Source organism: Schistocerca nitens, chromosome 10 (genome assembly GCF_023898315.1).
Source record: "Schistocerca nitens isolate TAMUIC-IGC-003100 chromosome 10, iqSchNite1.1, whole genome shotgun sequence".
NCBI classification, from domain to species: Eukaryota; Metazoa; Arthropoda; class Insecta; order Orthoptera; family Acrididae; genus Schistocerca; species Schistocerca nitens.
This window is the reverse complement of record NC_064623.1, coordinates 100,382,262-100,397,972: the sequence shown is the minus strand read 5'-3', so window position 1 is coordinate 100,397,972 and position 15,711 is coordinate 100,382,262. Positions and strand designations below refer to the sequence as shown.

At 39.8% G+C, this 15,711-nt stretch overlaps 1 protein-coding gene across 1 annotated transcript in view; it reads right to left on the bottom strand.

The window, feature by feature from the left end:
* LOC126209770 (gephyrin) overlaps positions 1–15,711 on the bottom strand; it is a 133,964-nt gene that overhangs the window by 29,776 nt on the left and 88,477 nt on the right. The window contains exons 5-7 of the mRNA XM_049938896.1: positions 9,459–9,740; positions 8,405–8,586; positions 4,506–4,622 (exon numbers count right to left, since the gene is read on the bottom strand). Coding sequence (XP_049794853.1) covers positions 4,506–4,622; positions 8,405–8,586; positions 9,459–9,740 — 581 coding nt within the window. The remainder of the gene's footprint in view (positions 1–4,505; positions 4,623–8,404; positions 8,587–9,458; positions 9,741–15,711) is intronic.

The following is a 15,711-nucleotide window of genomic DNA, read 5'->3' as shown; positions in this document are numbered from 1 at the left end:
CTTAGAACTGGGTTGCCATCTGAGCTCATGATATTCATACAAGTGGTTCTCTTCTCTCCAAAGGTCTCTTTAATTTTCCTGTAGGCAGTATCTATCTTACCCCTAGTGAGACAAGCCTCTACATCCTTACATTTGTCCTCTAGCCATCCCTGCTTAGCCATTTTGCACTTCCTGTCGATCTCATTTTTGAGACGTTTGTATTCCTTTTTGCCTGCTTCATTTACTGCATTTTTATATTTTCTCCTTTCATCAATTAAATTCAATATTTCTTCTGTTACCCAAGGATTTCTATTAGCCCTCGTCTTTTTACCTACTTGATCCTCTGCTGCCTTCACTACTTCATCCCTCAGAGCTACCCATTCTTCTTCTACTGTATTTCTTTCCCCCATTCCTGTCAATTGTTCCCTTATGCTCTCCCTGAAACTCTCTACAACCTCTGGTTCTTTCAGTTTATCCAGGTCCCATCTCCTTAAATTCCCATCTTTTTGCAGTTTCTTCAGTTTCAACCTGCAGTTCATAACCAATAGATTGTGGTCAGAATCCACATCTGCCCCTGGAAATGTCTTACAATTTAAAACCTGGTTCCTAAATCTCTGTCTTACCATTATATAATCTATCTGATACCTTTTAGTATCTCCAGGATTCTTCAAGGTATACAACCTTCTTTTATGATTCTTGAACCAAGTGTTAGCTATGATTAAGTTATGCTCTGTGCAAAATTCTACAAGGCGGCTTCCTCTTTCATTTCTTCCCCCCAATCCATATTCACCTACTATGTTTCCTTCTCTCCCTTTTCCTACTGACGAATTCCAGTCACCCATGACTATTAAATTTTCGTCTCCCTTCACTACCTGAATAATTTCTTTTATCTCGTCACACATTTCATCTATTTCTTCATCATCTGCAGAGCTAGTTGGCATATAAACTTGTACTACTGTAGTAGGCATGGGCTTTGTGTCTATCTTGGCCACAATAATGCGTTCACTATGCTGTTTGTAGTAGCTAACCCGCACTCCTATTTTTTTATTCATTATTAAATCTACTCCTGCATTACCCCTATTTGATTTTGTATTTATAACCCTGTAATCACCTGACCAAAAGTCTTGTTCCTCCTGCCACCGAACTTCACTAATTCCCACTATATCTAACTTTAACCTATCCATTTCCCTTTTTAAATTTTCTAACCTACCTGCCCGATTAAGGGATCTGACATTCCACGCTCCGATCCGTAGAACGCCAGTTTTCTTTCTCCTGATAACGACGTCCTCTTGAGTAGACCCCGCCCGGAGATCCGAATGGGGGACTATTTTACCTCCGGAATATTTTACCCAAGAGGACGCCATCATCATTTAATCATACAGTAAAGGTGCATGTCCTCGGGAAAAATCACGGCTGTAGTTTCCCCTTGCTTTCAGCCGTTCGCAGTACCAGCACAGCAAGGCCGTTTTGGTTAATGTTACAAGGCCAGATCAGTCAATCATCCAGACTGTTGCCCCTGCAACTACTGAAAAGGCTGCTGCCCCTCTTCAGGAACCACATGTTTGTCTGGCCTCTCAACAGATAACCCTCTGTTGTGGTTGCACCTACAGTACGGCCATCTGTATCGCTGAGGCACGCAAGCCTCCCAACCAACGGCAAGGTCCATGGTTCATGGGGGAAGTTTAAATGAATGACTGAATAAAAATAACGACCAAAGTCATTTCAATAAAGACTCAAATATAAACAAAATTTAAAGCATCTGACGACATTGAGCATCATGCAAAATTCCATTTTTTTTTCTTCAATAAACATCTAACTATCCTGTTGTGCTGCCTGAAAATCAAAGAGAACATCATATGACTTAAGTTTTTCTGTCAACTAAAGCTCACAAAACTTCATAACAATAGAAGAGGAAGACCGAATCATTTCTAAAATACCCCAAAATAATATTAAACAATGGAAAATCTGGGATGAAGTAACAGTAGTATGGTGTATCAACTTAGCTACAACCATTGTGTGACATTCTATGTGGACAAGGCTACTAATAAGCTTTCTGTCATCAAGAATGGCCACTGCCGACTATGACTAAGAGACAACTGGACCACACAGTTGCCAAGCATGTTGTGCAACTTGGTGTGCTCCACTTCCAAGACTGTTTCACAGCTCATCATCCATATTCTTCCCATCGACACCAGCTTTAATCAGCTGTGTACATGGAAAGTCTCCCTGCAGCATATCCTCCATTCCCGTAACCCTCCTGGTCTCAACCTTCCTTAGTTCCTGTCTGCCACCTGCCTCTATCACCTTCCCTACTTACATTCCAATCTTACCCACACCTTCAGTCTTCCTAGCACACCTGCATAACACTTTCCCCTTCTATGTTTCTCTCTTCTCATCCCCCCCCCTCCTCTCTCTCTCTCTCTCTCTCTCTCTCTCTCTCTCTCTCTCTCTCTCTCTCTCAGAACAGCCTCTCAATGCCACATCCAGCAGCCAATCATTCCATCCCTGCCACAGCCCGGATGTTTCCACAGGCAGCACTACAGCATCTTCCCCACTCTCACCCTGTTTTCCCTCTGCCTCCCTGCCCCACACCTCTTCTGTACATCCACTACCCACCCCTGCCAAGATCACTGTTCACATCAGTCAGGCCTGAGTGGCTAGTGATGACAGATGTCACGTGTGTGAGAGTTGTATGTTATAATATAACTGATCAAGACTCAAATGATGAAGTTTACAATACATCTCATTATTAATCATTACGATACACAACTATTAACGTATTACGGGATACACAGTCTACAACGTATTACTCAATATATAATATTAATATAATAGAGGGAAACATTCCACGTGGGAAAAATATATCTAAAAACAAAGATGATGTGACTTACCAAATGAAAGCACTGGCAGGTCGATAGACGCACAAACAAACACAAACATACACACAAAATTCAAGCTTTCGCAACAAATTGTTGCCTCATCAGGAAAGAGGGAAGGAGAGGGAAAGACGAAAGGATGTGGGTTTTAAGGGAGAGGGTAAGGAGTCATTCCAATCCCGGGAGCGGAAAGACTTACCTTAGGGGGAAAAAAGGACGGGTATACACTTGCACACACACACATATCCATCCACACATATACAGACACAAGCAGACATATTTAAAGACCACTTGTGTTTGTTTGTGCGTCTATCGACCTGCCAGCGCTTTCATTTGGTAAGTCACATCATCTTTGTTTTTAGATATATCAATATATAATATCTTTTATCATATTCTCTTATATTTATATTTGTGTTTATTCATCTCACAGTTACTATTCTTTGTCTTATATCATTTGGAATAATTAAATGTGCTGGAAATGACAAGTTAGTAATGCTGTTTCATGGACAAAAATGTAAGTTTGAAATGTCATGTATGCACACTTCTATTTTGTTAAAATGATAATTCCTAATTCAGAATGCTATTTCACTGAAGTAGTACAGTTTTGTAAAATTAACAAATACAAAGTTGTAGAAAAAACACCTAGTAACATCAAGTATGATTATTGAAATAGTAAAAAGTTCTGTAGATAACATCTTTAATGTGGTTCATAAAAAATTAGCTGCAACAAATAATGTGACTACAACACCAACCTTCTGTAAATGGTATCAATTAAAATAATTAAATACTTCTGCACTATGTTGTACAGTAATGTTAAAGAGACTTACTTTGCAACATTTAACACAGAAACTTTTAAACCGAGAAAACTGTTATTTGGAAACATATTTATATAGTTCTTGATCTAGATGTTGTCACCATGTGAAATTATTTGTGTTAATTCTTTTTCACTGCAAGTAACACAGAAAGCAAAGTCTAATAATACTTAGAATTATTTATATAGTAGTAGTCGTAGTATTTAAGAGACCACAGCTGTGACTGTGTAGTGAGTTAGTTGCACAGAGAATAATTTAAGGTCAGATCAGTTTTCTGTGAGTCCATTTTCAGTTAATGACTAGTTATAATATTCCAAAGCTACTAATAAATCACAAATGTTGGGAAAGAGATATTTGCTGTAAAGTCATTTATTAAATCATAAGAATGCAACACCATTCCAAGACATTCACCCATACACTCTCTGCAGTAAAGGAACAAAATGTGTTAAATAATTTTCAATAAAGGACACCTCCGACCAAGCAAGTTAGTGTAAGTTTTTTAACAAAATTTCATGCTCTCAAAAACTACAACTAGTTTCTGAATATAATGCGAAGAATAAAATCTGTATTGTGTGCTGTTTGGAGAATATTACGTTTCACTGTGTGTGTGTGTATGTGTGTGTGTGTGTGTGTGTGTGTGTGTGTGTGTGTGTGGAGGGGGGGGGGGGTCTATTTTTTAACATGTCCAGTTCCCATTCAATGCTCTTCAAAACAGTACTGCTGAAAATAACGTTTTTGTACAAAAGTATTCTGAAGTCTTCACCTCTTAATAACTGGACCAAAAGAACTAACTGTAGTCAATTGGCAACTAAACTATTATATTATATTGTGGCCTCACCTGTGGACTGAAACCGTGGTGGCTCCAACAGTAGCCATCAGCCCCAGTTCAGCAGGGCCGATCTCCGTGCCTGCGGCAATAACCGTTTGCCCTGTCTCGATGTCGCTTCCCAGTGGCCTGGTGGGAAAAGCAAAGTCAAACACTCACTATGAAAACGTAAATAAAGCTCACAATTCAGTGCTCATGAAATCTTCTACAAAAATTCCTTTGTTTACTTCACTCTTTTTCCATATTAGACTCAAATATGTCTGCATTTAAGGTTTAGAAGAACAATAAAGGGCTTATAAAAATACATAAGTCATGTGGTGGTTTCCTCACAACAAAGAAAGGCAAAATACACTGAAGAGCGAGAGGAACTGGTACACATGCCTAATATCATGTAGGGCACCCACGACACGCAGAAGTGCCGCAACATGACGTGATGGACATGACTAATGTCTGAAGAAATGCTGCAGGGAATTGACACCATGAGTTCTGCAGGGCTGTCCATAAATACATAAGAGTACGACGGGGTGGAGATCTCTTCTGAACAGCACATTGCAAGGCATCCCAAATGTGTTCAATAATGTTCATGTCTGGGGGATTTGGTGGCCGGCAGAAGTGTTTAAACTCAGAGGAGTGTTCCTGGAGACACTCTGTAGCAATTTCTAATGTGTGGGCTCTCGCATTGTCCTACTGGAATTGCCCAAGTCCGTTGCAATGCACAATGGACACGAATGGACGCAGGTGATCAGACTGGATGCTTATGTAAATGTCACCTGTTAGATTTGAATCAAGAGGTATCAGAGGTCCCATACGACTCCAACTGCACACACTCCACACCTCTGCAGAGTCTCCACCAGCTTGAACAGTACCCCGCTGACATGCAGGGTCCATGGATTCATCAGGTTGTCTCCTACACCTCTATCAGCTCGATACAATTTGGAATGAGTCTCTTCCCACCAGGCAACATGTTTCCAGTCATCGACAGTCCAATGTCAGTGTTGGCAGGCCCAGGTGAGGCATAGAGCTTTGTGTCGCGCAGTCATCAAGGGTACACGAGTGAGCCTTTGGCTCTGAAAGCCCATACCGATGATGTTTTGTTGAATGGTTCACACACTGGCACTTTTTGATGGCCCAGTATTGAAATCTGCAGCACTTTGCGGAAGGGTTACACTTCTGTCATGTTGAACGATTCTCTTCAGTCATAATGATTCTCTTCAGTCATAATGATTCTCTTCAGTCATCATTGATCCAGTTCTTGCATGATCTTTTTCTGGCCGCAACAATGTCAGAGATTTGATATTTTACCGGATTCTGATATCCATGGTAAACTCGTGAAATGGTCGTATGGGAAAACCCCCACTTCATCGCTGCCTCGGAGATGCTGTGCCTTTTGCTCATGCGCCGACCATAACACCACATTCAAACTCACTTAAATCTTGATAACCTGCCATTGAAGCAGCAGTAACTGATCTAACAACTGTGCCAAACACTTGTTGTCTTGTATAGATGTTGTCGACCACAGCACCATATTCTGCCTGTTTACATACCTCTGTATCTGAATACCCATTCCTACACCAGTTTCTTCGGTACTTCAATGTATTAGAGAAACATATGTAAGAAAATGCTTCTCAATAACATTTCACAGTATCAGTTGACAGTTTTCATCCCCCAGTAACTGTTCACAATGTTATCAAGTTAGCAGGTCTTTCCTTCTCATCAGATTAGGTAAGTCTACCCTAATCTGGGGCTGGGGGCAGCATTTTCAAATTCTCCCTATTTCTTAAACCTCGCCAACCCTTTCTCTTCATCTTTCTTCTTTCCCTTTCAACCCTTCTCCCCAGAGGAGGAGCCACTGGCTCTGAAAGCTTGCACATTTCCTTAACTTTTATATGTGTGTGTTTTCCTGCTGCTTGGTGAGTAGGTTTTTTTATCTATTCAGTAACTCGGAAATTATTAGAGGTAAAGAACTGTGGTTTTGCAAGATGTTTAGTAGATCTCAAATTTTATTCTTTTCTCCTCTGCCACAAATTTTACCTGTAGTGCATAAAAATGGCAACATACTAGGAGAAAGCTCAATTTTTCATCTGCTATGCACAACCCAAATCTGTGACAGTGGCACTGTGGAATTATAAATGCCAGAATGAGATGGCACCACCAGCAAAATCAAGTACAGTGGGATGGTTTAAAAACTTTTAAAGGGACAGGCAGTGTCAAAGGCTTTCCTCAAAGTCCATGTCCCTGCATCTTGAGCACGTGTTGACAGTTCACATGATGCATTTCAACTAACCTCCGGAAGTGAATTCACCGAGCATCAGGTGAATTGCAGGAAGTGAGATCAACTGTCAATGAAGTGTTACATAAGTGGTTATGTATTTATGTGTACAAACTGCAAATGGTCCAAGCATTGCAGCCATATGATTGTCACCCACAGAACACATTTGGGTGTTCCCCACTGCCCTCCACAGATGCTGTCAATGACTACCTAAGAAACTACCTGTTTTCAAATGAAGCAACATTCCACACTCCTGAACATGTGAATTGTCACAACATTATGATTTGGGGCTCTGTAAACTTTTATAACACATGTGAATGCTTAATGTTTGATGGATCCTAATGCACAATAGGCTGACAGGCCCATTTTCCTTTGCAGAGAAACTCGTAACAGGAAATGTTTTCCTCGACGTCCTTTAAGAGTTCTTGCTATCACAGATAGAATAATTGCAGCCATCCATCATTTTCCATTGTTATGGCGCAACCATACATTAGAGACTGAACATACAGGGTGCATTGAATCATACATTTCCCAACAGATGGATCAGTCGTGATGTTCCCATTTCGTGGCACCCTCTCTCTCTTGATGTTATACCACTTGACTTCTTTTTGCAACATTACTTTAAGGCTCACATGTAGACCACACTTTTCAGTGACACTGCTCCCCTTCACACACAGAATTGTCAATTCTGCAATCGTGACTTATAGGCGGGCGCAATACGAAAATTGTCTTTATGTTCTACAAGCTACAAGTGGGGCATACAATGAAAGTGTGGTATAACAGAACAAAACTTGGAGTGCAGCACACTGTTTTACAACAAATCACAATGCTCTATCTGTAATAGTTTCTACATTAAAATTTTTTGGAATGGTAGCGGAACTTCATAGACATCCCATACAATCCATGGCTTTGAAATTAAAAGTTCAAATGCCTGCTAGAATGACACTTGTTAGACAACAGTTCTTTCAGCCTGAACTGCGAACAAGTGAGATGGTGCCTGGAGAGGTAGTCACAGATTTGTAACATTGTTGTTAATAGTTTTTGTAATGACATACTTTATTGTCTAACATGGAGCTCCAGGTTCACTTCTGACAAGTATCAGTTGCGCAGTCTGACCATATTCATAAACACGTGGTGCTTCCAAAGTTACAGTAGACATGTCAGAGCATTCTGGAGACCTGCCCAACACAATAAGTGTGGAATACGAGAACTTAATGGATTCCATGTGTTCTGTTAAAGTAGCATTTTTACATGTGTAATATAAAACAAAAGACAATACTGATTGTACTCTCCCCCTGGAATATTCGAGTCTATACCGAATCAGAAAAAAAATGTATGTACTCTCAACTGACACACGATTTTGACAATGTGACATTAGCAATATTCATGGTAACAACTACATATCAGCTGTGAGTGATAAGTTTATAACAAAAATGCGCAAGCAACAGTTTTATTAAATGCTGCATCTGTTAACTTCGTAATCAAAATTATTAATTATTTAGAAATTTACTTATGAGCTAGAAAAACAAAGAAATTAGATATTGTAATTTGTAACAAAATCTGTTGCCAATAATTTTAGCTCAAGCAAAGTCAGAACCTCAAATGAACGTGAGATTTCAAGAGGTCAGGAGAGTAGGCTCACCTGATGTCCTGCCCCGGCTTCGGTGCCACCTTTATCTCCACCTCCAGCTCGGTGGTTCCGTCAGCTGAGGAGCGGACCAGGTCCACATCCTCCACCTGCACTACACAGTCGGCTCCTGAAGGCACGGGGGCTCCTGTGTTCACACGCACTACCTGGCCAGGTTTCAAGAAGACACCATCCACCTGTAAATGAGGCACAGCTGTTAAGTGGAACTGTCTCTTAAGACAAGGGCGACTGTCCAATGTGCTCCTAAGAAAGCAGCTGAGCTGACTTAACAATAGGTACAGAAAGCTGGTTAAAACTCAGAACTGATAGCAATCAGAGTTTCAGGGAAAATCTAATTTAAGGTATAAGCTTACATGTAATAATAAAATTGCTTTAAAAATTGCAGTTATTTTGTTTGAAATAAAAATTGTATTTACTTAATAGAACACACACCTCTTATCGTTTTTGCAATTTAAAGTTTTTGGGTTTACGCATGGCTTGTAAATCATTAACTTCAATGAGAAAGCCTGAAGAATTATTACACCTATGACCAACCACTTGAACCCCAATTGCCGCTACTGTGAAACGGTGGAAGCAAAGTTGTAGACCTAATATAAATATAGACCTAATATAAATATAGGGATATTTTTATAGGAAAGAAGAAAACATGAAACTTAACAACTTATGGACAGTGGCTCTGCAAAATCACTAAACAGTTCTTTATCTTTGACAAGACAACAATCAATAGTTAAGTTTTATCTTTCACAAAGATCATCTCTCCTTATCATGTGTAACTCCAGCCAGGTTCCTTTTTTCTACAGTATATATGTTGCTCTCAGATGTCGGGCCTGTCAGTCGGCAAGACTCAACATACAAGCAATGCCTCTGAAGATGTCCACGACAGTTCTGGACAAAACATCAGGAACAGAAGAGTTTCGGCAACCACATCTTTATACAAAAGAAGTTTTAACAGCAGCAAAGATGTGGAGAGCTCATAACTTTTCTTGGTACTCTAGAATAACATAGAAGAGATTAAAAAAACTCTATTTTTTGACACAAAATAACTTACCGTGACTCCAGCCTCTGAACTGCCGACAACTTCACGCCTGCCAGCTCCATCTGAACTGATGGCAGCATACCCGTCTTTAATGGAAGCAGGAAACGGTGGAAGAGGATCACTAGAAGTCACTTCAGTTGCCAACACGCGGCCCAATAGCCGTGCTGTGAGAGGGAGGCACTCTGGATCTGCAGGTGTCGGACAGAGTGCCAGAACCTTCCACTGGGCATCAGGCACAGTGAGCAGCGGCCACGTCGACTTGCGGGGTCGCAGTGCTACTTTTGACACATCCACCTGTAAGCACAAACAGTTAGATTTAAATTATGTTGTTACTGATGTATCTTGTAGTAAACTCAAGTTTTGGCTCTCTAATCCAAATTGAATCTGTCCCTATGATCTTTTCTTACGAGTATTTCATTGCCACTGTAGTTGGGAATTATGTGGTACTTGATTTTGTGTAAGATTTTGATACAATGAAGTAATTTACTGATACTAAACTAAATTAAAAATAAACTCCATCCGAACAGGCCTCAGAAGGTCCAATGGTACTGACCAATTGCACATTATCCTAAGTCAAAAGGTGTCACTGGAAGCAGATATGAAAGGGATGTGGTCAGCACACTGTTATTCCAGCTCTTGTCAGCTTTCATGACTGGAGCCACTACTTCTCAGTCAACTAGCTCCTCAACTGGCCTCACAAGAGCCGAGTGCAACACCCCTTACCAACAGCACTCAGCACATCCACGCTCATCTACATCTACATCTACATCTAGATACATACTTCACAATCCACCATACAGTGCATGGCAGAGGGTACTTCGTACCACAACTAGCATCTTCTCTCCATGTTCCACTCCCAAACAGAATGGTGGAAAAATGACTGCCTATATGCCTCTGTACGAGCCCTAATCTCTCTTATCTTAGCTTTGTGGTCGTTCCGTGAAATGTAAGTTGGCAGCAGTAAAATTGTGCTGCAGTCAGCCTCAAATGTTGGTTCTCTAAATTTCCTCAGTAGCGATTCACGAAAAGAACGCCTCCTTTCGTCTAGAGACTCCCACCCGAGTTCCTGAAGCATTTCCGTAACACTCGCGTGATCTGGCGGGAATAAGTGTTACTACTGCGGCTAGGCCATTGGCGCTACTTTACTAAGACTAATGTTTCCTTTTTCATATTATTTGACAAGAACTTTTTTTATATTAAAATTTCAGAACTTGAAAGGCCCCAGGAAAAAGTCACCCTTACATTTTAACATCAAATAGAAACATAATAAATAAAAAAGTTACAAAAACAATGCAGTTTTCATACACAGCAATGTACGAGTCGTTATTCAGATCTCATTAAGTCTAATTCACAGTTTATATTTCTATGATCGTAAACACCTGTTACACATTAATAAATTTGGTCCTGTCAGCATGTGCAAATATGGCAGGCATGGTGTGCACAGTTAGTTGAAAGTGGATCATTGCATCTGTTGGAAGTAGCAGTTTGTAATTGGTGAAGACTGGCATGTTAGTCAATCCACATTTCACAATTTATGTTTAGAACCTTTGCGAAATTATTTCATGTCATGACAAATGCAACTGTATTAACAAACTGATGTGATAAATTACTTAGAAAAAGGTTCTGAAATGAAATTAAACTTTCATTTGGAGCAACTCTGTCAAGCCTTTAGTGCTGCAACAATCAATAATGAAAAATTATTAATTTTTACAGTCTTGTGGAAACATGAAATGTGATGTGTGAAGTGAAGGCAATAAATGAATGGAAGTATACACCTTATCAACAAAGCTTTTGTTTCTAAATTATAGACCAACAACATACCGCCTATACGTCAATTGTTTCTGTGAGCCTCAACTTCATCAAGGAGCCACAAAAAGATGAGTGGTAAGAATATTTTTTCACTGTGTCACTTCCTTCCTCAGACATTTTTGCTGCACTACATTAGCATCGGCACAGCTAAAATTGTTCAGTTGAATTAAACATAAATTATTTACACTTTTCAGGATTCTTGATCGAGTGAATAAACTATTGTAGGGAGGGTGATGACAATATTCAGTTCAAAGACTGCTTTGACATGGCTCTTCATAACAATCTCTCTCTTATATCCACTTTTCGTATGCAAGCCTTGGTTCCCCTTTACAGTTTTTACTATCTGCTCCCCCCCCCCCCCCCCCATTACCAAATTAATTACCCGTTGATGCTTCAGAATGTGTCCTACCAACTTGTTAGTTCTTTCAGTCATTTTTTACCATAAAGCTCTTCTCTCTTGAATTTGATTCATTACCTCTTCATTACTTACACAATCTGCCCACCTAATCTTCATCACTCTTCCATAACACATTTCAAAAGATGCTATTATCTTGTTCGTTGCATAAAATTCACTTCCAGACAAACACTTTCTGGAAAGTCTCCCAAACATACAAATTTACACACGCCATTAATTCAGTTCACTTTCACAGGAAAGCTTTTCTTGCATTTGTCAGTTCACATTCTATCTCTCTTTTACTTCTGCCACTGTCAGCTATTTTCTTGCCCAACTAGTAAAACATATCTCATCTCCCAATCTAATACCTCAGCACCGCCTGAGTTAATTAAACTACTCTCCATTACCCTCGTTTCACTTTTATTTACGTTCGCATTAAAAATAACCTCTTTTCAAGACTTTATCCATCCCATTCAACTGATATTACATGTCCTTTATTGGCAAATCTCAAAGTTCTTATTTCTTCTCCCAGGGATTTTTCCTTGGTTTCCTTTATTGCCTCCTCTATTTACAGACCGAATAATATGGGGGATAGGCAACAACCCGGCCTTATTCTCATCCCAATTAGTGCTCCCCTTTCATGCATGTCCTTCAACTGTTATCACTGCTGTCTGGTTTCTGTTAAAATGGTAGATAACCTTTCATTCATCGCATTTTAGTCATACCACACTCCAAATTTTGAAGAGTGTATTCCAGTCAATACTGTCAAAAGATTTTTTATCAACTTACAAATTCTAGAAATGTGGGTATGTCTTTCTTCAATCAATCTTCTCAGAATAGTCTTATGGCCAGGACTACATAAATTGTAAGGAAAAAGAAGTATTTAATTTTGTAGCTTTCTCAGAGCAAATGTTAGAAGGTATATTTCCAGAAATTCTGCCAGACAGATATTCCATTTTCTTTGCACAACATTTTGATGGCTGACAAAGCCATACTCATCAGGTATTCCAAGAAATACTCACATGTGCTCACTACTTAAGTCTCCAATTAATGTTAGCTGCTCGCTTTCTTGCTAATTTGTTTACCACTGCCCTTAGCTGTATATTTAGTGTTGAGGCTCATTTGAGACAAAAGATTATCTTCAGTCAACCCATCAAGAAACAGAAACATACAGGGTCATTCATAAAGAAAAGGACAGATTTCAATTGTTTATTACTCACAAACTATAAAAGATAGGAACACATTGCACACATCATTGGATAGAGGAAAGTTCAAAGTTTTATGTTCATACATACACTCAACATGAGCATCAAGTGCTGTTCGACAAACATCAAAACTGTAGTCCACTTCATTCCACATGCATAACAACAGGTCTCTGAGTACTGAATCAACAACTTCACAGTTTGATTTCTTAGCTTTTGAAGAGTAGCTGCCATAGGTGGAACAAAGACTGTCTTTTATATATCCCCACCAAAAAAGATCACAAGGTTTGAAGCAGTGATCTGGGAGGTTAAAGCAATGAACAAGCTCTTCTTGTTAGCCTCTTCCAATCCAATGTTGTGGGTTGGTGTTGTTAAGACGATGTCACACCACAAAATGAAAGAGATGCAGGCCACCATCATGTATAAAAATTACATCACTGGAATCTTTGTGAAATAGAGGAAACAAACAATTTTGCAGCATGTCCAGATATGACATTCCTGTGACAGTTTCCTCCACAAAATAGAAAGGTCCCTAAACTTTTAAACAGAAATGGCACAAGACATATACAGGTTCAGTGAGTCTCCTGCAAGCTCAATAACAATGCCAGGATTTTGTGACCCCCAAATTCTTACATTATGGTGGTTTACTTTACCCCATAGAGGAAATATCAGTTCATCTGAAAAGATGAGTCATTTGGGAAAGGTGTTCTCTGCCATATCCTGGAGCACTGAAATGAAAAATTCATACAAGGCTTTATGGTCACCTGGACACAACTGCTGCAGTAACTGCAACTTGTAAGGCTCCATACATAGGGTTCATTTCAGAGCACAGCACACTGCTGATTGAGGAAGTATGAAGTTCCTGGTCTGCTCATCTTGTGGACTTCCAAGAGCTCCATGTGAAGGCATTTCAGATATGCTTGACATTTTTATCAGATGTGCATGGCCGCCCAGTGCTCTTCCCTCTGCATATGCAACCAAATTCTAGGAATTTTATATCCCACTCATAAATTTACTTATGTAGAGACGGCTTCTTGCTGAATCGAAGGCAGAATGGACATTGCACTTGAACAAGGACTGACTTCATGCAAATTCCAATACACAGAATGACTTGTCTTGTGGTGCAGCCACCATGTTGCTACAAACAAATAACTGTGGAGTTGTGTCACAACTTTGGACCTCCTTCTATCCAGTGACATGCACAATGTGTTTCTATCTTTTATAGTTCGTCTGTAAAATTTGTTCTTTCTTTTTTATTCACCTTGTACAAGTGAACAGTTCTAGAGCTTCTACAGTTAAAATCTTGTTATCCAAATTTCTTACGGAAGTTGTCACTGAAGCAAATGCTTTTAAGAAAGGTTCCTTGGCATCAAATAATCATACAAAATCATAGTGTTGTGTTTCATGTTACGATTAATTACCCAAATATCTTTCACATACTAGACTGCATATCACTGGGTCCCTTTTTCAAATGGACATCAGCTGATCAACCCTTTAGTTACATTGCAACACCGTTTAATTCTGTAAATTTTTGACAGATCTGTTGTTATGTGACTTTCAATTGGTGATTCTATGACACTAAAATATACGATAAAAAACATGACAATATTTATGTTCATAACAGTATGTTTTGTTTTTATGATTTTTTACTTCTAGGAACCTTTTTATAAAGTATTTGCTGCAATTATACCTTTTTGGAGTATTACAGATACCACGAATTAATTTGTCCAAACTTTTAAATAATGGTATCTTATGTTTCTAAGTGTGTATAGGCTGACTGAAGATGATTTTTTAGAGGCCATACCCTTGCAAAAACTTTTTGGTTTTAACAATAACATTCTTTTAATAAACTAGGAGAGAAGTGTTAAGACTTGGGACATGGCACTCATTTTACGACGTTCTCACCGACTATGTTATTCGCATGACACAAGCAATGAAAGTTGCAGTGTTGGCAGAAGAGCCAACACTGTTTTTCTAGAGGAGGCCGAAATGCACGCGTTTAATTACACGCTGACTGGCGTGAGGTCTGGAACAGGACAATATCTTGAGAATTGCAAATAAAGTACGTAGATGATGTAATACTTAACTTTAATCCACAATTGTAGAATATCGCTCTTGATGATACATGCTTCACATAATAAATATCAATTGAATACGGCACCTTGCTAGGTCGTAGCAAATGTAGCTGAAGGCTATGCTAACTATCGTCTCGGCAAATGAGAGCGTATTTGTCAGTGAACCATTGCTATGAACGTCGGCTGTACAACTGGGGCGAGTGCTAGTAAGTCTCTCTAGACCTGCCGTGTGGTGGCGCTCGGTCTGCAATTACTGACAGTGGCGACACGCGGTTCCGGCGTATACTAATGGACTGCGGCTGATTTAAAGGCTACCACCTAGCAAGTGTGGTGTCTGGCGGTGACACCACAAAAGTATGTGGATTCACTACTGCCAAGAAAGGCAACAACCCAACCTTCTTCAGACAAGTTAATGCTGCATACTTTTAGGGACCTTCACAGTATGGTGCTAACACACTACACTCTTAAGAGGCAAACCATCACTTCTACACCAATCTCTCCTGACAGTGTTATGGATGGCTGTTAAGATGAAGTGTTCCAGGAAGCTGTGGTACGGGGGTAGGGGACGGGAGAGGCAGCTGGGGGTGGTGTGAGGGAGGGAGTTCTCCATGTCAATGCCTCAGATGATTATGTGCAGGACACAGTCACACATGCTACTCTTTTAACCTCTCAGATTGACCCTCGCCCCCCTGTATTCTCCTGACATAGCAGCCAGTGACTTCTTCCTCACTGCTTGGATGAAGAAAGCATTGGGTGGTAGGCATTTTCAGTAATGACAAGGTCAT